Below are 26,626 nucleotides of genomic sequence, written 5' to 3' on the forward strand. Positions count from 1 at the left end.
AAGAAGAAGAAGAAGAAGGAAGTTTGAAGCGTTCAGCGGGAGGTCGTGTTTCCACCCGGATAAGAACCAGGATCTGGACCAGAACCAAGGCCGGGGACCCGGAGCAGCGACCCCCGGACCTCATGGATCCCCTGCAGCGGCTCCTGGAGCTCCTGAAGCCGCGCAGCGAGGCGGTCAGTGCGGTTCTTCTTCCCAGCAGGAATTCCGTTCAGAAAACGTTTGATTTTAGAAAGTAGAGGCTGAGAGACTGACGGACAGAACCGGTACCAGAACCTCCGTCTGATCCGGGTCTCTGAGGCTCTCTGCTCAGTCCGGCTGCAGAACTTTATGAAACAGACCCCAGCTGATGATGAAATCCTTTTATTAGTGACGTCATCTCTCTGTGATCAGTGTGAGTGGGTTCTACTGGTTCTGATCCAGGTGTGTTTGGTTCCAGGAGTCCACCTGGATAAAGACCCTCTTCACCTTCATCACAGAACACCTGAGCCCCGTCACCTGTGGCCCCGCCCCTCCCGCTGCTGACGGCTCAGAGACAGGTGAGTCCTCCAATCAGAGGACAGGAGCCTGTGACGAATGTGTAGAAGGTCCAAGTTTCTGGTTCTGGTTCTACCAGCTGCTGTGTCTCCTGGTTCCTCTGTAGAACATTCAGTTAATTATTATTAATATTGTGGACAGTTTTAGGAACGTTGTCTCTGTTCTCTGGTTGTCTCCTTTCTCATTTTGTGTGTTTTTCTTGTTGTTTTGTGTCTCTGTGGTGGTTTTATCTCTTCATCCTGTGATGGTTTTCTATCTCCAGACATTTCCTCTCTACTCTGCTCCTCAGCTGTCTCCACATGTGTCTCCATGCTGAATGTATCTCCAGATCTGTCTCCAGATGTTTCTCCAGATGTATCTCCAGATGTTTCTCCATGCTGGATGTATCTCCACCTGCTCCTCTGTTCTCCGTTCCTGCTGTCTTCTGATTGGTTCCTTCTCTCTACCTGCAGCTCACCTGATGACATCACAGATGTGTTGTGTTCCAGGTGAGGTCAGTGTGTTCCAGCTCAGCGTCAGTGTGGTGCACCAGATCCAGGAGAGGATGTGCATCTCTCACTCCTTACCTGTCAGCTACAGGTACGCCCACACACCTGCTGACATCACCACAGGTCATGTGACGATGCAGCAGGTCACCTATCCTCCTGTCTGTCTGCAGGCTGCTGTCTGTCTCTGAGCTGGTCTCCCAGCAGCACCTGGCCTGCGTCAGCAACCTGTCCTGGAGCACCAATCAGCAGCGAGTGTGGGCCAGGGAGGCGGAGCTATCTGTGCCGGGTCAGCGAGCGCTGCCGAGGGTCAACCTGCTGCTGATTGGCTGTCTGAGAGGGGGGCGGGGCGGAGAGTGGAGGCTGACGGACAGCAGCGGCAGCGTCAGGTGTGAGGTCAGTCACCTGTCTCACCTGTCTGTCTCTAAGACTAGTCACCTGTCTGTCTGTACCTCCAGTCACCTGTCTGTCTCTAAGACTAGTCACCTGTCTGTCTGTACCTTCAGTCACCTGTCTCACCTGTCTGTCTCTAAGGTCAGTCAACTGTCTCACCTGTCTGTCTCTAAGATTAGTCACCTGTCTGTCTGTACCTTCAGTCACCTGTCTCACCTGTCTGTCTCTAACTCCAGTCACCTGTCTCACCTGTCTGTCTCTCCAGTGCCTGTCTCCCTCTCCTCTGTGGCTGAATCGTCCCGTCTTCCTCCCTCATTGGAACTACATCCCCCAGAATGCCTCGGGGCAGGAGGCTGGAGGCTGGGTGGAGCTGATTGGTCCTCCTGTCCTGCTGTGTCCTTGTCCTGAGCAGGGATTGGCTGCCTGTGTGGAGGCGGGGCTTAACAACGTTGTGGGAGTCAGAGAGGCTACAGGACTGCTGCTCCACAGGTGAGTCACATGACCCACTGCTCCACAGGTGAGTCACATGACCCGCCGCTCCACAGGTGAGTCACATGACCCGCCGCTCCACAGGTGAGTCACATGACCCGCCGCTCCACAGGTGAGTCACATGACCCGCCGCTCCACAGGTGAGTCACATGACCTGTGACCAGTGAGGTGACCCGTGTGGTCGTTGTGTGTCTGTCAGGGTCAGGGGTCAGCGGCTGGCGGTGTGGGGGCAGGTGGGCTCAGTCTGCCCTCTGCTGGTGGTGGCAGGATCTACCTTCTTCTGCTTCACTCTGACTGACCAATCACAGTCCGTACCTGTCCTGGTCAAGGTAGGAAATCTCCACACCTCATGTACTGTTGACCAGCTGTAGTTCCTGGATGTTCCACCAGGGGGAACCTCTTCCTGTTTCATACTGAGGAACTCAATGACCTGACACGTTCCACCTTTAACCTATAGGAGCTTCAGGAGGAACCAGGTTGATTGGACTCACCTGGTTCCTCCTGAAGCTCCTCTGATCTCCAGGACCTGGATGAGTTCATCTGGTGAAGGGACACCATGACAGAGACGAATGTTCTAATTAGTGACCTCCAACCAGGAGTCTGCTGCTATGGAGGATATTGATGATGTTGTTGATGAAGATGATGATATTGATTATGGTGATGTTAACACTGATGAAGATGATGATGAAGGTGTGTGTCTCTCTGCAGGACAGCAGCAGGTTGTGCTGGTCTCAGTGTGTGTGTGTTGGACAGAGTGTGTGTGTGACGGCTCTGCGTGTGTGTGTCCTGCGAGGCTGGAGAGGAAACAACATCCTGTGTGTGACGGAGTGCTCTGAACTACACACTGACAACACACACACACAGGAACACACACACACTGACTACACACTAACACACACCAACTACACACCAACACATACACAGGAACACACACACACTGACTACACACCAACACACACACAGGAACACACACACACTGACTACACACACACACAGGAACACACACACACTGACTACACACTAACACACACCAACTACACACCAACACATACACAGGAACACACACACACTGACTACACACCAACACACACACAGGAACACACACACACTGACTACACACACACACAGGAACACACACACACTGACTACACACCAACACACACTGACTACACACCAACACACACACAGGAACACACACCTGCTGGAATGGCCACACCCCTGCTGATGATGTCACATGGTGATGATGATGGTGAGGAGGCGGAGCTTGGCGTCCAATCAGGTGTGAGGATGAAGCAGTCCAGAGTCATCAGTTACCAGGTGGGAGGACTCTGCTCTCTGATTGGGTGCCAGCATGTTTACCTGTGTGCTAAGCCCCGCCCCTCTCCTCTGATAGGGCACTGTGACTGAGGTGGTGAGTGAGGGGGCGGGGCTCTATGTGCTCGACGGGAAGGTGGGTCTGTGTGTGGCCTATCAGCCGACGGCGAGGAGGAAGCTGAGAGCAGGAGACCAGGTGGAGGTGAGGCTGCTGCTGATTGGACGGCCCGTGTGACATCATCAGAGCTGGTTGGACGTTCTAACGACTTTCTGTCGGTTCTCCTGCAGCTGCATCACGTCCACTTCCTGTTCCGGCCCTGCCCAGACTTTCCTCCCAGCATGCTTTGCTGCTGCCTCCGCTCCAGCCTGAAGGTCACGACCTTCAGCAGACTGGGAGAGGAGGGGCCTGTCCCCCGTTGTCCTGGAGACGGAGTGTTGCCACGGTTACTGCTGCAGGGACACAGGGGCGTGTCCGAGTACCTGTGGGCATGTCACCTGAGCTCGCAGCTCATGCACAGGTGAGGACATCACCTGTCTCCCCCTCTATCTCCCCCTCTGTCTCACCTGTCTCCCCCTCTGTCTCACCTGCCTCCCCCTCCGTCTCACCTGTCTCTCCCTCTGTCTCACCTGTCTCCCCCTATCTCACCTGTCTCCCCCCTATCTCACCTGTCTCCCCCCTATCTCACCTGTCTCTCCCTCCGTCTCACCTGTCTCTCCCTCCGTCTCACCTGTCTCCCCCTCCGTCTCACCTGTCTCCCCCCTATCTCACCTGTCTCCCCCTCCGTCTCACCTGTCTCCCCCTCCGTCTCACCTGTCTCCCCCTCCGTCTCACCTGTCTCCCCCCTATCTCACCTGTCTCCCCCTCCGTCTCACCTGTCTCCCCCCTATCTCACCTGTCTCCCCCTCTGTCTCACCTGTCTCACCTGTCTCCCCCTCCGTCTCACCTGTCTCCCCCTCTGTCTCACCTGTCTCCCCCTATCTCACCTGTCTCCCCCCTATCTCACCTGTCTCTCCCTCCGTCTCACCTGTCTCTCCCTCCGTCTCACCTGTCTCCCCCTCCGTCTCACCTGTCTCCCCCCTATCTCACCTGTCTCCCCCTCCGTCTCACCTGTCTCCCCCTCCGTCTCACCTGTCTCCCCCTCCGTCTCACCTGTCTCCCCCCTATCTCACCTGTCTCCCCCTCCGTCTCACCTGTCTCCCCCCTATCTCACCTGTCTCCCCCTCTGTCTCACCTGTCTCACCTGTCTCCCCCTCCGTCTCACCTGTCTCCCCCCGTCTCACCTGTCTCCCCCCGTCTCACCTGTCTCCCCCGTCTCACCTGTCTCTCCCTCTGTCTCACCTGTCTCCCCCTCTGTCTCACCTGTCTCACCTGTCTCCCCCCTATCTCACCTGTCTCCCCCTCCGTCTCACCTGTCTCCCCCCTATCTCACCTGTCTCCCCCTCTGTCTCACCTGTCTCACCTGTCTCCCCCTCCGTCTCACCTGTCTCCCCTCCGTCTCACCTGTCTCCCCCTCCGTCTCACCTGTTTCCCCCTCTGTCTCACCTGTCTCCCCCCTATCTCACCTGTCTCCCCCCATCTCACCTGTCTCTCCCTCTGTCTCACCTGTCTCCCCTCTGTCTCACCTGTCTCCCCTCTGTCTCACCTGTCTCACCCCTCTCTTTCTCACCTGTCTCACCTGTCTCCCCTCTGTCTCACCTGTCTCCCCTCTATCTCACCTGTCTGGTTTCCAGCCTCAGATCGTGGACGTTCTGTTGATGCAGACAGTATTCTGTCTTACATCTCTCTTTGGACAGCCCCGCCCCCTGTCTCTCTCTCTGGACAGGTGATTGTCTCAGGTGTGTCCCTGACTGTGTCTTCCTGTCTGTCTCAGTCTGGTTCCAGGTGTGCTGAAGCAGCAGTGTGTCTGTCTGCTGTCCTGGAGGCTGATGGAAACTCTGTGGGGACGAGGAGGACGAAGACGGAGAGACATCTACTCAGAGATGTTGGACGAGCCTCACACCTGTCCTCTGACACAGGTAGGCCTTCACACCTGGAGAACGAGGTGTCGTCTATGTCTCTGAAGTGTCTCTCCAGTGTCCCTCTGTCTCTCCAATGTCTCTACAGTGTTTTTCTGTCTCTACAGTGTCTCCTTAGTGTCTCTCTGTGTCTCTGCAGTACACTGTGGACTCTGCTGTCCCTCAGTACATCAGTATCTCGGAGCTCTGTCAGTCTCTACAGTTGGACAGCTGGTCTTCAGTGTCTCTGAGGTCTCTGCTGCCCCCTGATGGACAGAGTCTGTCCTCGTCTGAGATCAACGCCGCCCTGTCCTGGTCCTGCAGGACTCTGTCCTCTGAGTCAGCAGACGGTCTGAGGTAAACCTGGTTCTGCTCTCGTTTGTCCACCTGGAGACGTCTCAGTGCTGCTAGAAAAGCTTCAGTTTAGCAGAACATCAGAGAACGTTTTAATATCCAGGGATGAGAATTTTCCGCGGAATTCCGCGCATTTTATCATTGCAAAGAGGAAAAAGAAATCTTTGCAATGAACCATGAGTGCATTTGAACAGAATGATGCAGCTTGTAAATATGTTAGTTGGAACAATGTGTAGATGTGTGTGTGGCTATAAAATCTCAGAAACATTGACTGGAGTATAATCTTTCATGTGTGTGACTATTAATTAAGAATGAAATCTCAAATATTGTTTGACTTCTTGGTTAGTTGAGAGGAAGAGAACATTGACTGTAGAACAGTCTCATGTGTGACTCTGCATTGAGAATGAATTCTCAGAAATATTATTTGACTTCTTGGTGAGGTGAGAGGAAGAGAATATTGAGAAAGGTAACTTAATTTATTTTACATAAAGATAGTTATGTTAGCCATTTGGTTTACCTACACTGCTGGTAATGTTAGCAAACTGAGAGCAGAGTCCCTATCACCATGACATTTAGAAATAATTTTGGACCAGACTGATGCATATTAAATTGTTTTTAAGGACTCTCAGGCCACTTTTTACTGCTGTAAAATCTCCAAAACCCAAGAGCTTCGGGGGGGGGGGTTACCCCCCTGAATCCCCCCACCAGGCTCTGCCTGGACCTGGCTGGGGGCCCGCGGCCCCCAGACCCCCGGCTAATTTTCAGCTGAAAATATTTTTGTCATTCTCGTCCCTGAATATCTTCAGTCCAGCAGAACATCAGAGAACGTTTCAATCTTGTTTCTTCTGTGTTCAGGTTAATTCAATTCAATTTTATTTATATAGCGTCAATTACAGTCAAATTGTCTCAAGACGCTTTACAGAACCCATATGCCTGACCCCCAGAGCAGCCCAAAGGAGACAGTGGCAGGAAAACACCCTTTTAACAGGGAAGAAACCTGGAGCAGAACCCGGCTCTATATAGGGGGACCCATCTGCCTGCTGGCCGGGCGGGTTGAGAAGGACAGAAGAGGGCAAGGGGGAGGGATGGGAGAAGAGGGAGGGGTGGGAAAGCAAGGAAAACACAACACACATTTGGATACATGCATGACAGGATATGTGACACAGACAAAGTATAAGCTAACATTGAAAACTGACTCATAATTTACTCTTATGATGTACGGCTCTGACATTAAACATACTCCATATATAGCTAGCAGTAAAATTCAAACAGTATGTAAGTTAGCATAACAGTATATTGAAGGCGATGCAGAGTTGACTGGTGGAAAAAGGGAGTTGGAAGCAGAGGGCTGGAGGAAGGTCAACAGCAGCATCCCACAGTGGACATGATGGAGACTGGACCAGCTGGTGGAACATCAACCACAGATCTGAAGCATCCAGCTCTGGGACCAGGGACACGCGGAGAAATAGCACAGGGGGAAACAGAGTGAATGTACTGCAATAACGGTATACATATTAAATGTAAAGGTAGATAGAGAAGGGCTCAGTGCGTCAAGAGAAGTCCCCCAGCAGCCTATAGGCCTATAGCAGCATGACTAGAGGCAGAACGAAGGGACGTCCAAGAGGGAGTCAGCTGTGCAATGAAGACACAAGCCGAACCTCTGTGGGTCACCCAGTCAGCCCCAACTATAAGATTTGTCAAAAAGGAACGTTTTAAGCCTGGTCTTAAAAATAGAGAGGGTGTCTGCCTCCAGAACCCAAACTGGGAGCAGGTTCCACAGGAGAGGAGCTGATAACTGAAGGCTCTGCCTCCCATTCTACTTTTAGAAATTCTGGGAACAACAAGTAAGCCTGCAGCTTGAGAGCGAAGAGTTCTACTAGGATAATAAGGTACTATCAGATCTTTAAGATATGATGGAGATTGGTTATTAAGAGCTTTATATGTCAGAAGAAGGATTTTAAATTCTATTCTGGATTTAACAGGAAGCCAGTGAAGAGAAGCAAGTATAGGGGAAATATGATCTCTTTTGCTAACTCCTGTCAGTACTCTGGCAGCAGCGTTTTGGATCAACTGTAGATGTTTGAGAGAACTATTTGGACAACCCGATAATAAGGAATTGCAATAGTCAAGCCTGGAAGTAACAAAAGCATGAACTAATTTTTCTGCATCACTCTGAGACAGAATGTTCCTGATTTTTACAATATTTCGCAGGTGAAAAAAGGAAGTCCTACAGACTTGCTTTATGTGTGAGTTAAAGGACATGTCCTGGTCAAAAATAACTCCAAGATTCCTCACAGTAGTACTGGAGGCCAATGTGATGCCATCCAGAGTAACTATTTGCTTTGAAAGCGAGTTTCTAAGATGTTTGGGGCCAAATACAATGACTTCAGTTTTGTCTGAATTTAGCAGTAGGAAGTTAAAGTCATCCAGGTTTTAATGTCCTTAAGACAATCTTGCAGTCTAGCTAACTGATCAGTTTCATCTGGCTTCATAGATAAATACAATTGTGTGTCATCTGCATAACAATGGAAGTTAATACAATGCTTCCTAATAATATTGCCTAAAGGAAGCATGTATAATGTGAAAAGTATCGGTCCTAAGACAGAACCCTGAGGAACTCCATGATTAACTTTAGTATGCTCAGAAGAGTTATTGTTGACATGCACAAACTGGAACCTATCTGATAAGTAGGATTTAAACCAGTCCAGTGCTGTCCCTTTAATGCCAATTGAATGTTCTAGACGCTGTAATAAAATGTTGTGGTCGATTGTGTCAAACGCTGCACTAAGATCTAACAAAACAAGTATAGAGACTAGTCCATTATCTGATGCTATGAGAAGGTCATTAGTAACTTTCACTAGAGCTGTTTCTGTGCTATGATGCACTCTGAAGCCTGACTGAAACATTTCAAACAAATGATTCCTTTGTAAGTGTTCACATAATTGATTTGCAACTGTTCTTTCCAGAATTTTAGAGAGAAATGGGAGGTTGGATATTGGTCATCGTTACAACTGATGTTCTATCGTTCTACAGTGAGATGAGCTAAAGGTTCCAGAGAGAACCTTTGCATAAAGACACATTCACCTCATTAGTCTGTAAACTATGAACACAAACACTCATCACTGATCTTAATCTCATCAAACTCTGAAGGTGGGGAAAGTTTGTAGATCTTTAATTAATGACTTTTATAATTAAAACAGTCGTTCTGTAGAAAACAGAGAACAGCATCGTGTTCTACAGAGATAACGTTCTATTAGCATGACGTTCACCTGTAGAACCTGTTTGTAGCTCCATGTTGCAGCGTGAACAGCCTGAACCCTCACATGTAGCATGTAGCAGATAACATGTAGCATGTAATTTACAGCATGTAACACAGAATGTAGCATGTAGCATGCTATGTGGTCAAAGTAAACCTGGTAAACAGGACAGATGTTGTGTTGTGATGAGTCCAGATACAGCATCAGTGACTGATTATCACACGTGTGACTGTTTTGATGAAGTAGTGTTCTCTTTGTGTCTGTGTTGTCTCTGTGTGTTGTCTCTGCGTTGCCTGTGTTGTATGTCTCTGCGTTATGTGTGTCTTTGTGTGTTGTGTTTGTTGTGCTGTGTGTCAGGCAGCGCCCCTGCTGCTGGTCGGTGTGTTGGATTTTCCATCTCAGATGTCTGAACTCAGACAGACTCTACAGCTCAGAGACGCTACAGGAGGTTTGCCCTGCGTCACCACGGAAACCAGCGAGGACCACAGTAGAGGACAGAGAGCGTCCTACAACACCGCCTGGATAGGTACACAACACACACACACACACTCAGGAACACACACAGGTCAGAGGTCACCACTACAGCTGTATATTATCTGTGTGTGTTGCAGGATGTCTGGTGTGTGTCCGACAGTTCACCATGGTAACGGAGAGATTCCTCCAATCAGAGTTCCCCTCCTACCAACACCTGGACCAGGAGAAGTTCATCACTGACAGACACACCAGGTACACCCTCAGTAACACACACATAGACCGGATACACACTCAGTAATACACACACACAGCAGGTACACACTCAGTAACACACACATAGACCAGGTACACACTCAGTAATGCACACATAGACTGGATACACACTCAGTAATGCACACACACAGCAGGTACACACTCAGTAATGCACACATAGACCAGGTACACACTCAGTAATGCACACATAGACTGGATACACACTCAGTAATGCACACACACAGCAGGTACACACACACACCACGTACACACATTCAGGAACGCACACACACACACCACATACACACATCCAGGAACACACACACAGACACACCAGATACATACTCAGTAACACACACACAGAGCAGATACACACCAGGTACACAGACACACCAGGTGCACACATTCAGGAACACACACACACACACACACACAGACAGACCAGGTACACACTTAGTAACACACACACTCACACACACTCACACACACACAGACAGAGAGACCAGGTATGCACTCAGTAACATAAACACACTTTGTACGTGTGTGTGTGTGTGTGCTTTTACAGAGTTTACCTGCAGTTTTCTCTGGACCACCTCCACATCCTGAGTCCATCTGTCGCCATGGTAACTCACCTGAGGCAGAAGAGGGAGCAGTCAGCAGGTGATGTCACAGCGAGGAAGAAGACTGCAGATAGGAAGAGGAAAGAGAAGAAGACACAGGCTCCTCCCACTCTGCCTCCTCTGTTACCATGACAACGAGCTCTGTGGGCGGCGGCTCCCGGCCCTGCGTCTCCATGGTAATCAGGGTGGAGCAGAAAGAGGGCGTGGCCTTGAGAAACACGGGGGTGGATACAAAGGAGGAGGCGGGGCTGCCACTGTGCTTCTCAGCCAGAGCTGCTGTGATTGGTCCAGTGGTCAGATGGGGGCGGGACCCAAAGAATGAACCAATGACAGCCAGAGAGGCAGAGAGAGAGGAAGAGGACAAGGTGAGAGACACACCTGGATCACCTGGTTACCTGTTTACCTGTGTGTGTGGTTACCTGTTTACCTGTGTGTGTGGTAACCTGTGTCTATGTGTATTCAGGTGGTTCTGGTGTTCTCAGGTGCATCTGCTCGATGGTTTCCTGTCCTCCATCCTGGATGTTTCTACAGACTCATTGCTGTTAACACTCAGGTAACCCCACCTGTGATGATGTCACTGAGGGGCGGGCTGAGGACTCACCTGTTTGGAGGTTATTTGGTTGTAAACCTTTGTTGAACAGCTGTAAATTACAGTGTCTGTCCACCAGGATCCCAGTGTTTTCATTGGCTGTGGAGTCTCTGGACAGAGTGGGGTGGAGCTCCAAACTGACTCCACCCTTCAGGTCACGTCTGATTGGAGGCTCCACACTCTAACACGCCCACAGCTCCTGCACACCTGCAGACAGGTAACATGGTGTCTCTGTCTTTGTGACAAATCTGATAATGAGCGGATTCTGATTCTGACCTCAATGTCCTCACAGTGTAGAAATGTCCCCACAGTGTAGAAACGTCCCCACAGTGGAGAAACATCCCCACAGCGCAGAAATAACCTCACAGCGCAGAAACATCCTCGGTGTTGAAACGTCCTCACAGTGTAGAAGCATCTTTAGTGTAGAAATGTCCTGACAGTGAAAAAATGTACTCACAGCGTAGAAACATCCTCACAGTGCAGAAATGTCCTCAGTGTTGAAACGTCCTTACAGTGCAGAAATGACCCCACAGTGCAGAAATGTCCTTATAGTGTAGAAACATCCTCACAGTGCAGAAATATCCTCACAGCATCGAAACGTCCTCACAGTGTCGAAGCATCTTCACAGTGTAGAAACGTCCTTACAGTGTAAAAATGTCCTCACAGCGTAGAAACATCCTCACAGTGCAGAAATGTCCTCAGTGTTGAAACGTCCTCACAGTGCAGTAACATCCCCACAGTGTACAAACGTCCCCACAGTGCAGAAATGACCTCACAGTGCAGAAACATCCTCGGTGTTGAAATGTCCTCACAGTATAGAAGCATCTTCAGTGTAGAAACGTCCTTACAGTGAAAAAATGTCCTTACAGTGAAAAAATGTCCTCACAGCGTAGAAACATCCTCACAACGTAGAAATGTCCTCACAGTGTAGAAACGTCATCACAGTATGGAAATGTCGTCACAATATAGAAACGTCCTCTCAGTGCAGAAACACCCTCACAGTGTAGAAACGTCCTTATAGTGTAAAAATGTCCTCACAGCGTAGAAACATCCTTACAATGTAGAAACGTCCTCACAGTGCAGAATTGTCTTCACAGTGTTAAAACGTCCTTACAGTGTAGAAACATCTTCACAGTATAGAAATGTTCTTACAGTGTAAAAATGTCCTTACACTGAAAAAATGTCCTCACAGCGTGGAAACGTCCTCACAGTGTAGAAACGTCCTCTCAGTGTAGAAAAGACCCACAGTGCAGAAACGTCCTCAGTGTTGAAACGTCCTTACAGCAAAGAAATGTCCTCACAGTGTAGAAAACATCCCCACAGTGTAGAAATGTCCTCACAGCGCAGAAACATCCTCGGTGTTGAAATGTCCTCACGGTGTAGAAGCATCTTTAGTGTAGAAACGTCCTTACAGTGTAAAAATGTCCTTACAGTGAAAAAATGTCCTCACAGCGTAGAAACATCCTCACAACGTAAAAATGTCCTCACAGTGTAGAAATGTCCTCACAGTGTAGAAAAGACCCCACAGTGCAGAAACGTCCTCAGTGTTGAAACGTCCTTACAGCAAAGAAATGTCCTCACAGTGTAGAAAACATCCCCACAGTGTACAAACGTCCCCACAGTGCAGAAACGTCCTCACAGCACAGAAACATCCTCGGTGTTGAAATGTCCTCACGGTGTAGAAACGTCCTTACAGTGAAAAAATGTCCTCACAGCGTAGAAACATCCTCGGTGTTGAAATGTCCTCACGGTGTTGAAACGTCCTCACAGTGTAGAAGCATCTTTAGTGTAGAAACGTCCTTACAGTGTAAAATGTCCTTACAGTGAAAAAATGTCCTCACAGCGTAGAAACATCCTCACAACGTAGAAATGTCCTCACAGTGTAGAAACGTCGTCACAATGTAGAAACGTCCTCTCAGTGTAGAAAAGACCCCACAGTGCAGAAACGTCCTCAGTGTTGAAATGTCCTTACAGCAAAGAAATGTCCTCACAGTGTAGAAAACATCCCCACAGTGCAGAAACGTCCTCACAGCGCAGAAACATCCTCGGTGTTGAAACGTCCTCATGGTGTTGAAACGTCCTCACAGTGTAGAAGCATCTTTAGTGTAGAAACGTCCTTACAGTGTAAAAATGTCCTTACAGTGAAAAAATGTCCTCACAGCGTAGAAACATCCTCACAACGTAGAAATGTCCTCACAGTGTAGAAACGTCGTCACAATGTAGAAACGTCCTCTCAGTGCAGAAACGTCCTCACAGCGCAGAAACATCCGCGGTGTTGAAATGTCCTCACGGTGTTGAAACGTCCTCACAACGTAGAAATGTCCTCACAGTGTAGAAATGTCCTCACAGTGTAGAAATGTCCTCACAGTGTAGAAATGTCCTCACAGTGTAGAAAACATCCCCACAGTGTACAAACGTCCCCACAGTGCAGAAACGTCCTCACAGCACAGAAACGTCCTTGGTGTTGAAATGTCCTCACGGTGTTGAAACGTCCTCACAGTGAAAAAATGTCCTCACAGCGTAGAAACATCCTCACAACGTAGAAATGTCCTCACAGTGTAGAAACGTCCTCACAGTGTAGAAAAGACCCCACAGTGCAGAAACGTCCTCAGTGTTGAAACGTCCTTACAGCAAAGAAATGTCCTCACAGTGTAGAAAACGTTCCCACAGTGTACAAACGTCCCCACAGTGTAGAAATGACCCCACAGTGCAGAAACATCCTCACACCGCAGAAACATCCTCGGTGTTGAAACGTCCTCACGGTGTTGAAACGTCCTCACAGTGTAGAAACGTCCTTACAGTGAAAAAATGTCCTCACAGCGTAGAAATGTCCTCACAGTGTAGAAACGTCGTCACAATATAGAAACGTCCTCTCAGTGCAGAAACACCCTCACAGTGTAGAAACGTCGTCACAGTGTGGAAACATCCTTATAGTGTAAAAGTGTCCTTACAGTATAAAAATGTCCTCACAGCGTAGAAACATCCTTACAATGTAGAAACGTCCTCACAGTGCAGAATTGTCTTCACAGTGTAAAAACGTCCTTACAGCGTAGAAACGTCCTCACAGCGTAGAAACGTCCTCATGTCTCTCTCTGTGTCTCCAGGTTCTCTCATCCACGGTCCTTTCTGTCTCTGACGTTTTGGACAGCAGGTAAACTGATCGTCCTCAATTTGACTCAGAGTCGTCTCCTGTGGTCGACGGAGGAACTGCAGCATCAAAACACTGTTTTTTTTTTTGTGTGTGTGTGTTGTTCAGGACAGAGATGGTGTGTTTCCAGGGCCTAGTGTCTGAGAGGATCAGTGTGAGAGACAGGACCACCCACTGTGGATACACAGGTGAACACTCAGGTAAATACATACAGGTGAACATATACCTGAGTGAACAGGTTGAAACAGTTGTTCTGGATTCAGTTTTGGTTTGAACTGTGTCTCTTCAGGTGTGCGTCTCACGTTGTGTGACCAAAGTGGGAGGAGTCTCCATGTGTACCTGGACTTAAGCCACACCCCCTACCCACCTGGACTGTTGCCTGGCAACACCTTGCTGCTGTCTGCTGTGCAGAAGAGGCAGTCCAGGTAACACACACACACATACAAGGTGCGTGTCCACTATATACAATTTCCCCGGACGGCAACGCACCGCATCTGAAAATCGCACGGCTGGTGGCGGTTTTGCGGCATTGTCACATGACAATGATGTGGTCCGATAGTGACCGACCGCCAGCAGTGCGATTTTCAGATGCGGTGCGTTGCCATGTGGAGAAATCACATATAGTGGAGACACACACACACACACACACACACACACACACACACACACACACAGGTGAATGTTTACAGGTATGTAGTAACACTGAGTTTATAATATGTGTGTGTGTGTGTTCCAGGACAGGAAGTGTGTACTGCAGGTTTCTACCTGTCAGCTCGATAACCGTCGTCTCTCAGGGAGACACCAGGTAATTATGGATCAATAAGTCTCATTGATTATTGATTCTGACCTATTGAGTATTGTGTTTATTGATGTATTGGTCAGTTTGTTTATGGCTTACTGACATATTGATCAGTGTGTGTGTTTCTCTCAGCGTGGCCCCGCCCCCTCCTCCTGCTCCCATCATGCATCTGGGTCCGTGGGCTCTGAGCTCAGAGCAGAAGTGCATTGTGGGTCAGGTCAAAGGTCATGTGGTGTGTTTCCTGTTCCTGCAGCTGCAGTGGAGCTGCTCACTGTGTGGCAGTGTGTACACACAGGTACTGCAAAAAGTATACACTGTATACACAAGTACTGCAAAAAGTACACACTGTACACATGGTATCTATTGTAGTATTACTCACAGGTGCATTTATTTTTTCATTAATTAATTTCCTCATTTGGTAGGGACAGTGCACACTGAACGCCCGTCTGTTCAGAAATTGGAGTCAATATGCCGGATTATAGCACAATGCTAATTTGCATCTGCAGTCCCTAAAGGAAAAAATGGACATAGCAGTGATAAGGAATACAAAACAGTGTAACATACAGAAAAATATAGAACAATAAGTCGTAATAAAAAGACAATAAGTCACAATAAAAGGACATTACAAAGTGTACACAAAGGTACATGGTATATATTAGAATATTACTCACTAGTACATGGTATGTTGTAGTATTACTGACAGGTACATGATATATCGTAGTATTACTAACAGGTGCATGATACATTGTAGTAAACTCACACTTACATGGTATATTGTAGTACTACTTACAGGTACATGGTATATTGTAGTATTACTGACAAGTTCATGATATATATTGTAGTAAACTCACAGGTACATGGTATATATTGTAGTATTAATCACAAGTACATGGTATATCCAAAGAAGTTTAAATCAATCCACTGGACTTTAAGAAAGTTCCTTGAAAGTACATGGTATATTGTAGTATTACTTACAGGTACATGGTATATTGTAGTATTACTCACAGGTACATGGTATATTGTAGTAGTACTCACAGGTACATGGTATATTGCAGTATTACTCACAGGTACATGGTATATTGTAGTAGTACTCACAGGTACATGGTATATTGTAGTAGTACTCACAGGTACATGGTATATTGTAGTAGTACTCACAGGTACATGGTATATATTGAAGTAGTACTCACAGGTACATGGTATATTGTAGTAGTACTCACAGGTACATGGTATATTGCAGTAGTACTCACAGGTACATGGTATATATTGAAATATTACTCACAGGTACATGGTATATTGTAGTGGTACTCACAGGTACATGGTATATATTGAAATATTACTCACAGGTACATGGTATATTGTAGTAGAACTCACAGGTACATGGTATGTATTGAAGTATTACTCACAGGTACATGTATATATTGAAGTATTACTCACAGGTACATGGTATATTGTAGTAGTACTCACAGGTACATGGTATATTGTAGTGATACTCACAGGTACATGGTATATTGTAGTAGTACTCACAGGTACATGGTATATTGTAGTAGTACTCACAGGTACATGTATATATTGTAGTAATACTCACAGGTACATGGTATATCGTAGTATTACTCACAGGTACATGGTATATCGTAGTGTTACTCACAGGTACATGGTATATTCACGTATTACTCACAGGTACATGGTATATTGTAGTAGTACTCACAGGTACATGGTATATTGTAGTAGTACTCACAGGTACATGGTTTATTGTAGTAGAACTCACAGGTACATGGTGTATATTGTAGTATTACTCACAGGTACATGGTATATTGTAGTAGTACTCAGAGGTACATGGTATATCGTAGTATTACTTACAGGTACATGGTATATCGTAGTGTTACTCACAGGTACATGGTATATTCACGTATTACTCACAGGTACATGGTATATTGTAGTAGTACTCACAGGTACATGGTATATTGTAGTAGTACTCACAGGTACATGGTTTATTGTAGTAGAACTCACAGGTACATGGTGTATATTGTAGTATTACTCACAGGTACATGGTATATTGTAGTAGTACTCAGAGGTACATGGTATATTGAAGTATTACTCACAGGTACATGGTGTATATTGTAGTAATACTCACAGGTACATGGTTTATTGTAGTAGTACTCACAGGTACATGTATATATTGTAGTAATACTCACAGGTACATGGTATATTGTAGTAGTACTCAGAGGTACATGGTATATTGTAGTATTACTCACAGGTGCATGATACATTGTAGTAAACTCACACTTACATGGTATATTGTAGTGCTACTTACAGGTACATGGTATATTGTAGTATTACTGACAAGTTCATGATATATATTGTAGTAAACTCACAGGTACATGGTATATATTGTAGTATTAATCACAAGTACATGGTATATCCAAAGAAGTTTAAATCAATCCACTGGACTTTAAGAAAGTTCCTTGAAAGTACATGGTATATTGTAGTATTACTTACAGGTACATGGTATATTGTAGTATTACTCACAAGTACATGGTATATTGTAGTATTACTCACAGGTACATGGTATATTGTAGTAGTACTCACAGGTACATGGTATATTGTAGTAGTACTCACAGGTACATGGTATATTGTAGTAGTACTCACAGGTACATGGTATATATTGAAGTAGTACTCACAGGTACATGGTATATTGTAGTAGTACTCACAGGTACATGGTATATTGCAGTAGTACTCACAGGTACATGGTATATATTGAAAAATTACTCACAGGTACATGGTATATTGTAGTAGAACTCACAGGTACATGGTATGTATTGAAGTATTACTCACAGGTACATGTATATATTGAAGTATTACTCACAGGTACATGGTATATTGTAGTAGTACTCACAGGTACATGGTATATATTGAAATATTACTCACAGGTACATGGTATATTGTAGTAGAACTCACAGGTACATGGTATGTATTGAAGTATTACTCACAGGTACATGTATATATTGAAGTATTACTCACAGGTACATGGTATATTGTAGTAGTACTCACAGGTACATGGTATATTGTAGTGATACTCACAGGTACATGGTATATTGTAGTAGTACTCACAGGTACATGGTATATTGTAGTAGTACTCACAGGTACATGTATATATTGTAGTAATACTCACAGGTACATGGTATATCGTAGTATTACTCACAGGTACATGGTATATCGTAGTGTTACTCACAGGTACATGGTATATTCATGTATTACTCACAGGTACATGGTATATTGTAGTAGTACTCACAGGTACATGGTATATTGTAGTAGTACTCACAGGTACATGGTTTATTGTAGTAGAACTCACAGGTACATGGTGTATATTGTAGTATTACTCACAGGTACATGGTATATTGTAGTAGTACTCAGAGGTACATGGTATATCGTAGTATTACTCACAGGTACATGGTATATCGTAGTGTTACTCACAGGTACATGGTATATTCACGTATTACTCACAGGTACATGGTATATTGTAGTAGTACTCACAGGTACATGGTATATTGTAGTAGTACTCACAGGTACATGGTTTATTGTAGTAGAACTCACAGGTACATGGTGTATATTGTAGTATTACTCACAGGTACATGGTATATTGTAGTAGTACTCAGAGGTACATGGTATATTGTAGTAATACTCACAGGTACATGGTGTATATTGTAGTAATACTCACAGGTACATGGTTTATTGTAGTAGTACTCACAGGTACATGTATATATTGTAGTAATACTCTCAGGTACATGGTATATTGTAGTAGTACTCAGAGGTACATGGTATATTGTAGTATTACTCACAGGTACATGGTATATTGTAGTAGTACTCACAGGTACATGGTATATTGTAGTGGTACTCACAGGTACATGTATATATTGTAGTATTACTTACAGGTACATGGTATATTGTAGTATTACTCACAAGTACATGGTATATTGTAGTATTACTTACAGGTACATGGTATATTGTAGTATTACTCACAGGTACATGGTATATTGTAGTAGTACTCACAGGTACATGGTATATTGCAGTATTACTCACAGGTACATGGTATATTGTAGTAGTACTCACAGGTACATGGTATATTGCAGTAGTACTCACAGGTACATGGTATATTGTAGTATTACTTACAGGTACATGGTATATTGTAGTATTACTCACAGGTACATGGTATATTGTAGTAGTACTCACAGGTACATGGTATATTGTAGTATTACTTACAGGTACATGGTATATTGTAGTATTACTCACAGGTACATGGTATATTGTAGTATTACTCACAGGTACATGGTATATTGTAGTAGTACTCACAGGTACATGGTATATTGTAGTATTACTCACAAGTACATGGTATATTGTAGTATTACTTACAGGTACATGGTATATTGTAGTATTACTCACAGGTACATGGTATATTGTAGTAGTACTCACAGGTACATGGTATATTGTAGTATTACTCACAGGTACATGGTATATTGTAGTAGTACTCACAGGTACATGGTATAATGTAGTAGAACTCACAGGTACATGATATATTGCAGTAGTACTCACAGGTACATGGTATATATTGAAATATTACTCACAGGTACATGGTATATTGTAGTGGTACTCACAGGTACATGGTATATATTGAAATATTACTCACAGGTACATGGTATATTGTAGTAGAACTCACAGGTACATGGTATATATTGAAGTATTACTCACAGGTACATGTATATATTGAAGTATTACTCACAGGTACATGGTATATTGTAGTAGTACTCACAGGTACATGGTATATTGTAGTAGTACTCACAGGTACATGTATATATTGTAGTAATACTCACAGGTACATGGTATATCGTAGTATTACTCACAGGTACATGTATATATTGTAGTAATACTCACAGGTACATGGTATATCGTAGTATTACTCACAGGTACATGGTATATTGTAGTAGTACTCACAGGTACATGGTATATTGTAGTAGTACTCACAGGTACATGGTATATTGTAGTATTACTCACAGGTACATGGTATATTGTAGTAGTACTCACATGTACATGGTATATTGTAGTAGTACTCACAGGTACATGGTATATTGTAGTATTACTCACAGGTACATGGTATATTGTAGTAGTACTCACAGGTACATGGTATATTGTAGTAGAACTCACAGGTACATGGTATATTGCAGTAGTACTCACAGGTACATGGTATATATTGAAATATTACTCACAGGTACATGGTATATTGTAGTGGTACTCACAGGTACATGGTATATATTGAAATATTACTCACAGGTACATGGTATATTGTAGTAGAACTCACAGGTACATGGTATATTGAAGTATTACTCACAGGTACATGGTATATTGTAGTAGTACTCACAGGTACATGGTTTATTGTAGTAGAACTCACAGGTACATGGTGTATATTGTATTACTCACAGGTACATGGTATATTGTAGTAGTACTCACAGGTACATGGTATATTGTAGTGGTACTCACAGGTACATGTATATATTGTAGTATTACTCACAGGTACATGGTATATTGTAGTAGTACTCACAGGTACATGGTATATTGAAGTATCACTCACAGGTACATGGTGTATTGTAGTAGTACTCACAGGTACATGGTATATTGCAGTAGAACTCACAGGTACATGGTATATTGCAGTAGTACTCACAGGTACATGGTATATATTGAAATATTACTCACAGGTACATGGTATATTGTAGTGGTACTCACAGGTACATGGTATATATTGAAATATTACTCACAGGTACATGGTATATTGTAGTAGAACTCACAGGTACATGGTATATTGAAGTATTACTCACAGGTACATGGTATATTGTAGTAGTTCTCACAGGTACATGGTTTATTGTAGTAGAACTCACAGGTACATGGTGTATATTGTATTACTCACAGGTACATGGTATATTGTAGTAGTACTCACAGGTACATGGTATATTGTAGTGGTACTCACAGGTACATGTATATATTGTAGTATTACTCACAGGTACATGGTATATTGTAGTAGTACTCACAGGTACATGGTATATTGAAGTATCACTCACAGGTACATGGTGTATTGTAGTAGTACTCACATGTACATGGTATATTGTAGTAGTACTCACAGGTACATGGTATATTGTAGTATTACTCACAGGTACATGGTATATTGTAGTAGTACTCACAGGTACATGGTATATTGAAGTATCACTCACAGGTACATGGTGTATTGTAGTAGTACTCACAGGTACATGGTATATTGCAGTAGTACTCACAGGTACATGGTATATATTGAAATATTACTCACACTTACATGGTATATTGTAGTGCTACTTACAGGTACATGGTATATTGTAGTATTACTGACAAGTTCATGATATATATTGTAGTAAACTCACAGGTACATGGTATATATTGTAGTATTAATCACAAGTACATGGTATATCCAAAGAAGTTTAAATCAATCCACTGGACTTTAAGAAAGTTCCTTGAAAGTACATGGTATATTGTAGTATTACTTACAGGTACATGGTATATTGTAGTATTACTCACAAGTACATGGTATATTGTAGTATTACTCACAGGTACATGGTGTATTGTAGTAGTACTCACAGGTACATGGTATATTGCAGTAGAACTCACAGGTACATGGTATATTGCAGTAGTACTCACAGGTACATGGTATATATTGAAATATTACTCACAGGTACATGGTATATTGTAGTGGTACTCACAGGTACATGGTATATATTGAAATATTACTCACAGGTACATGGTATATTGTAGTAGAACTCACAGGTACATGGTATATTGAAGTATTACTCACAGGTACATGGTATATTGTAGTAGTTCTCACAGGTACATGGTTTATTGTAGTAGAACTCACAGGTACATGGTGTATATTGTATTACTCACAGGTACATGGTATATTGTAGTAGTACTCACAGGTACATGGTATATTGTAGTGGTACTCACAGGTACATGTATATATTGTAGTATTACTCACAGGTACATGGTATATTGTAGTAGTACTCACAGGTACATGGTATATTGAAGTATCACTCACAGGTACATGGTGTATTGTAGTAGTACTCACAGGTACATGGTATATTGCAGTAGTACTCACAGGTACATGGTATATATTGAAATATTACTCACAGGTACATGGTATATTGTAGTGGTACTCACAGGTACATGGTATATATTGAAATATTACTCACAGGTACATGGTATATTGTAGTAGAACTCACAGGTACATGGTATATATTGAAGTATTACTCACAGGTACATGTATATATTGAAGTATTACTCACAGGTACATGGTATATTGTAGTAGTACTCACAGGTACATGGTATATTGTAGTGGTACTCACAGGTACATGGTATATCGTAGTGTTACTCACAGGTACATGGTATATTGTAGTAGAAGTCACAGGTACATGGTATGTATTGTAGTAGTACTCACAGGTACATGGTATATATTGTAGTATTACTCACAGGTACATGGTATATTGTCGTAGAACTCACAGGTAGATGGTATATTGTAGTAGTACTCACAGGTACATGTTATATTGTAGTATTTTCTCTCTTCCAGTCCTGCTGTTCTCTTCAGTGTCATTCCACTTCATCCGTCTTTCAGTCCAAAGCAAAGTAAGAAAACGTTTGTCTGATTATCAGTTATTGATTAATTTTGTTAGTGGTTATTGATTAGTGAAATTTAGTTATTTATTATTGATTGCTGAAGTCTCGTTATTTTTTAGTTAAGTTTGATTATTAGTTATTGATTAGTGATGTCTGATTATTAATTACTCATTAGTAAAGTGTGATTATTAGTTATTGATCAATGAAGTCTCTGTAATTTGGTTTTTAGTTACTAATTAATGAAATCTTTATATCTGTGTGTGTGTATTGATCAGACCAGTGATTATATTTTTTCCATGTATTGATCAGATCAGTGATTATATTTACTTCATGTATTGATCAGACCAGTGATTATATTCTTTTTCCATGTATTGATCAGGCTGGTGATTGACGATGGGACAGGTGAGGCTCACGTCTGGTTCTCAGGTGTGCTGGTTCGTCTTCTACTGGGATTGGCTGATTCTCAGTGGGAGGGGCTTGAGAGAGCGCTCAGGGTTAAAGGTCACATCAGAGTCTATCCCCGGGGGCGGAGCTTGGTACGTACCATTGTCTGTCTCAGTTGTGTACATCTACCTGTCTGTCTCTCAGTTATATATACTGACAGTCAGTAGAAACTTTGAGGTAGAAATGTAGGCAGAATTCTACTTGTCGGGGGGTGTAATTATTCATTGTGGATTTACTGATGATCTAGTGCCCTGGTAGTTGAGATAATGATGAGTTGTCATTTTGTCATGATTCATTGCACATGGGTTGGTCACTTTGCAAAAGTGAACCAAATACACACCAAGCAATACTCAGTGAGTATCTGCACAATGTGAGAATGGGTTTGAAGGCCTATATAAAGGCCCAAAAAAGGCCACCATTGTTAGTCCAGTGAACAGCATCATGCCGCGTCTATCACATGAACAACGTCTCCGGGCACTGGGTATGGTGGAGGCCGCTTTGAGCTACAGTGATGTATCCAGGCGTATGGGCTGTTCCCAACCCACAATCAGAAGCCTGGTCCAAAGCATGCGCCGACGGATTGCTGCCTGCATCCAAGCAGATGGAGGCCATACTCGGTATTGACTGTTGGGACTTTGTGTTTGGCAGGTGCCGTTTTTTTTTTGTGAAATTCTTTATTTTGAAATCATTCTTGAAACTTTAGATTTTTGTTTCTGTATGCCAATATGCTAAACAAATGATTCATATGAAGAAAATACAGTTTGGGCTTCAAAATCAGACCTGTTTACCTCCCGCATTCGGCGTAATAAATTCCACAATTCAGTGTCCTATTACACAATTACGCATGTCTGTAACTAATTACGCTTTTCAAAACAGACAAAGTACGCATTTCGGACTCGGTGTCATAAAGAGTTAATTCTGTAATCCTGTTTGTTTTTCAGCCCGTTTTCACATTATTTTCACTCCAAAAACTCATAAAGAACTCGAAAAAAGCGCTTCAGAGCGGCTCCAGTTGGCAGGGGGAGAGACAGGCTGCAGCTGCAGCCGGAGCCGACGTGTGAAAAGTCACACAACCGCGCTCACAGAGGCTCTATTTATATTCTGCTATCCAGCAGCTCATTGGCTACCAGGCCTGTCAGTCAAAAGCTTTCTCCGACGTGATTTGCTCAGAATTTACTGATGAAATTGAGGTAGGTCCAGATCTGTCAGTCTCTGCGACGGTTGGCTGTTTAGGCCTCGGAGGCAGGCCAGAGTCAGTTGATTGGTTGAAATGCGGCGTAAGCCAGTGTTGCCAACTTAGCGACTTTCTCGCTAAATCTAGCGACTTTTCAAAGCTCCGAGCGACTTTTTTTTTTTGTCAAAAGCAACTAGCGAAAAATCTAGCGACCTTTTCTGCCGTTTTGGAGACTCTAATAGGAAAACTGGGATCATTCTGCAGTTACTGTTTTCAACAAGCAGGTCAGGTGCTGCTGTGAGCTTCTCCCCCTCCCAGAGCACAGATTGTCAGTCCAGTAACCCCACAGCAGACCCAGAGAGGGGAGGGGGAGACCCACATCACTCCGCGGCCAGACGACAGATGAATCGCGCATGCACAAAGTCACTACAGATCCCATCCAGACTTACAGAGCGGGATATAAATGAAAATGTTTCTTCACTGTCATGCTAAAATAAACCACAGCATTTAGCCACCAGTACAAAAACATATTTTGGGTGTTTTATACTCACTTTTTGGTCTCTTCCACAACGTTATTCCTCTCTCCTACAACACTGATTACAATTACATGCAAACTGGGAAATATGCAAATTAGGCGATGATGTCATTTAGCAACTTCTAGCGACTTTTAGGACAGCCAACAGCGACTTTCCTTACTGAGGAGTTGGCAACAGTGGCGTAAACTGTCTGATTCCTTTTATGTTTGAAAATGTTAGGTATTGTGTGGCTTGTGAAGAAATTGGTCAGCGATACATTACACATGTTATTACACATTCCCTTCTCAAGATTACACATTTTGACTTAAAGGCTACACTTTGGTTTCTGGAGGGGTAAACAGGTCTGCAAAATAAAAATTATGTTGAAAAATACGGTCTCAAAGTTTTTAATGACTGTCAGTGTACATCTACCTGTCTGTCTCTCTCAGGTGTATACAGCCATGGCCATAAGTTTGGACACAGCATGACTTATGTCTGTTTTGATGTCTATTACAGAACATAACTAATATTTTTTGACAGCACCAGTTTAATTAGTCAACAAATCAACAAGGGATATAATATTATCAATAAATTCCAACAATTGGAACAACTTTGTTCCCAAAACATAATATTAGAAGAAAACAACAAAAAAATGCAGCACTTTCACAACCGGATTTGGTAAGAATAACAAAATGACACCAAACTCTTTTGATGTTCTTTTAAATATGAAACATAATATAGTTCTCAGGAGTTGTGTATTATCACCCAAACACTTCAGTATTTTGTGGTATTTTCTAAGATTCACAAGCGTCATGGTACTTGTGTCCAAACTTATGGCCATGGCTGTACATATGCCTGCCTGTCTCTCTCTCAGGTGTATAGTCTACCTGTCCATCTCTCAGGTGTATACATCTACCTGTCTGTCTCTCTCTCAGGTGTATACATCTACCTGCCTGTCTCTCTCTCAGGTGTATACATCTACCTGTCTGTCTCTCTCAGGTGTATAGTCTACCTGTCCATCTCTCAGGTGTATAGTCTACCTGTCTTTCTCAGGTGTGTGACGGTGACTCTGATGAGTCTCTCTTTAACTTCCTGATGTGTGCGTGCAGCAGTGATGTTGTCTGTCGGCCGATTTCCCTCACCTGCAGGAAGCACAGCTACCTTAGAACAGAAGGTAACACACACACACACTCTAACACACACACACTCTAACACAACACACATACTAACAACACACACAGTAACACTATGACACACATAGACAGGGTTAGAGATTTTTGTGTTTAAGTTATTGTCTGTTTGTGTTTATATATGTGTTTGTGTTTATTTGTTTATTTATTGGTGTGTTTGTTTATTTGTGTGTTTGTTTGATTGTGTATTTGTGTATTTAATTGTTTATTAGTGTGTTTATTTGTTTATTTTTGTATTTGTTTGTGTGTTTATGTATTTGTTTGTGTGTTTTTCTGTGTTTATATGTTTATATGTTTATTTATATGTGTGTTTGTTGTTCCAGAGGTCAGGAGGTTCAGTCGAGCAGACAGAGACTTCGTCACCACGTTGCTCCGCCCCCTGCAGCTCACCTGTCTACACCTGCACTGATCCAGTCTACTGCCTGTTGTCATGGCAACACCTGTGTCTAAGCCCCGCCCCTTATCGTTGACCCAGCTGAAGCAGTGTACCCAGTCCTGTTTCTGATCTGTGTCATTGATTAGGTATTGGTCTGCAGTAAACTGATGTTCTGAAGGATCTGAGGAACGTTCTCTTTGTTCCACTCTGTTTCCATTAGCAGGCTAATGCTACGGCTAGCAGGCTAATGTTAATGCTACAGTTAGCAGGCTAAGAGCTTAGCCAGTCTGTGTGAGGAGCTAATATATAGCCAGACAGCTAGCAGCTGATCATTGTTAGCTCATTAACGGCATCTGAAGGAATGGTTCTACTTTCTGAGTAACCAGCTGAGAACCAGAGCAGCTTCATGACTTTTATTTTTAAAGATCAACAAGATGATGAAAACTTAAATTTAAAAAAATGCAGCAGAAACAGAAAACAGAGCAGCAAGTAGCTGGAGATCCATCCAGCATGGAGGAACATCTTCTAGTAGTTGGAGATCCAT

At 43.8% G+C, this 26,626-nt stretch overlaps 1 protein-coding gene and 1 long non-coding RNA gene across 3 annotated transcripts; both read left to right on the forward strand.

Annotated features, from left to right (window-relative positions):
* On the forward strand, positions 1–26,267 carry LOC110972620 (CST complex subunit CTC1-like). Its single transcript, XM_051943648.1, is given in 28 exon segments — positions 1–173; positions 437–536; positions 797–982; positions 984–1,113; positions 1,193–1,415; positions 1,678–1,901; positions 2,101–2,230; positions 2,610–3,218; positions 3,295–3,417; positions 3,504–3,733; positions 5,087–5,231; positions 5,371–5,567; positions 7,695–7,701; positions 9,179–9,347; positions 9,433–9,547; positions 10,113–10,266; positions 10,269–10,532; positions 10,631–10,720; positions 10,836–10,973; positions 13,861–13,907; positions 14,013–14,104; positions 14,194–14,329; positions 14,641–14,709; positions 14,836–14,998; positions 22,337–22,392; positions 22,763–22,919; positions 25,570–25,690; positions 26,030–26,267. Coding segments are annotated over 28 exon segments (4,212 nt in total). The 5' UTR covers positions 1–122; the 3' UTR covers positions 26,116–26,267.
* Positions 19,832–21,420, forward strand: LOC127532292 (uncharacterized). 2 transcript variants are annotated; one of them, XR_007939662.1, is made up of 4 exons: positions 19,832–19,931; positions 20,356–20,415; positions 20,870–20,929; positions 21,357–21,420. It is a non-coding gene; the product is annotated as an uncharacterized LOC127532292 (long non-coding RNA). The 2 variants fall into 2 exon arrangements; XR_007939661.1 differs by lacking the exon at positions 20,870–20,929 and having other exon boundaries at positions 20,356–20,385; positions 21,357–21,413.
* Positions 26,268–26,626: the final 359 nt, after the last annotated feature.

This window comes from Acanthochromis polyacanthus, chromosome 23 (genome assembly GCF_021347895.1).
Source record: "Acanthochromis polyacanthus isolate Apoly-LR-REF ecotype Palm Island chromosome 23, KAUST_Apoly_ChrSc, whole genome shotgun sequence".
Lineage (NCBI taxonomy): Eukaryota > Metazoa > Chordata > Actinopteri > Pomacentridae > Acanthochromis > Acanthochromis polyacanthus.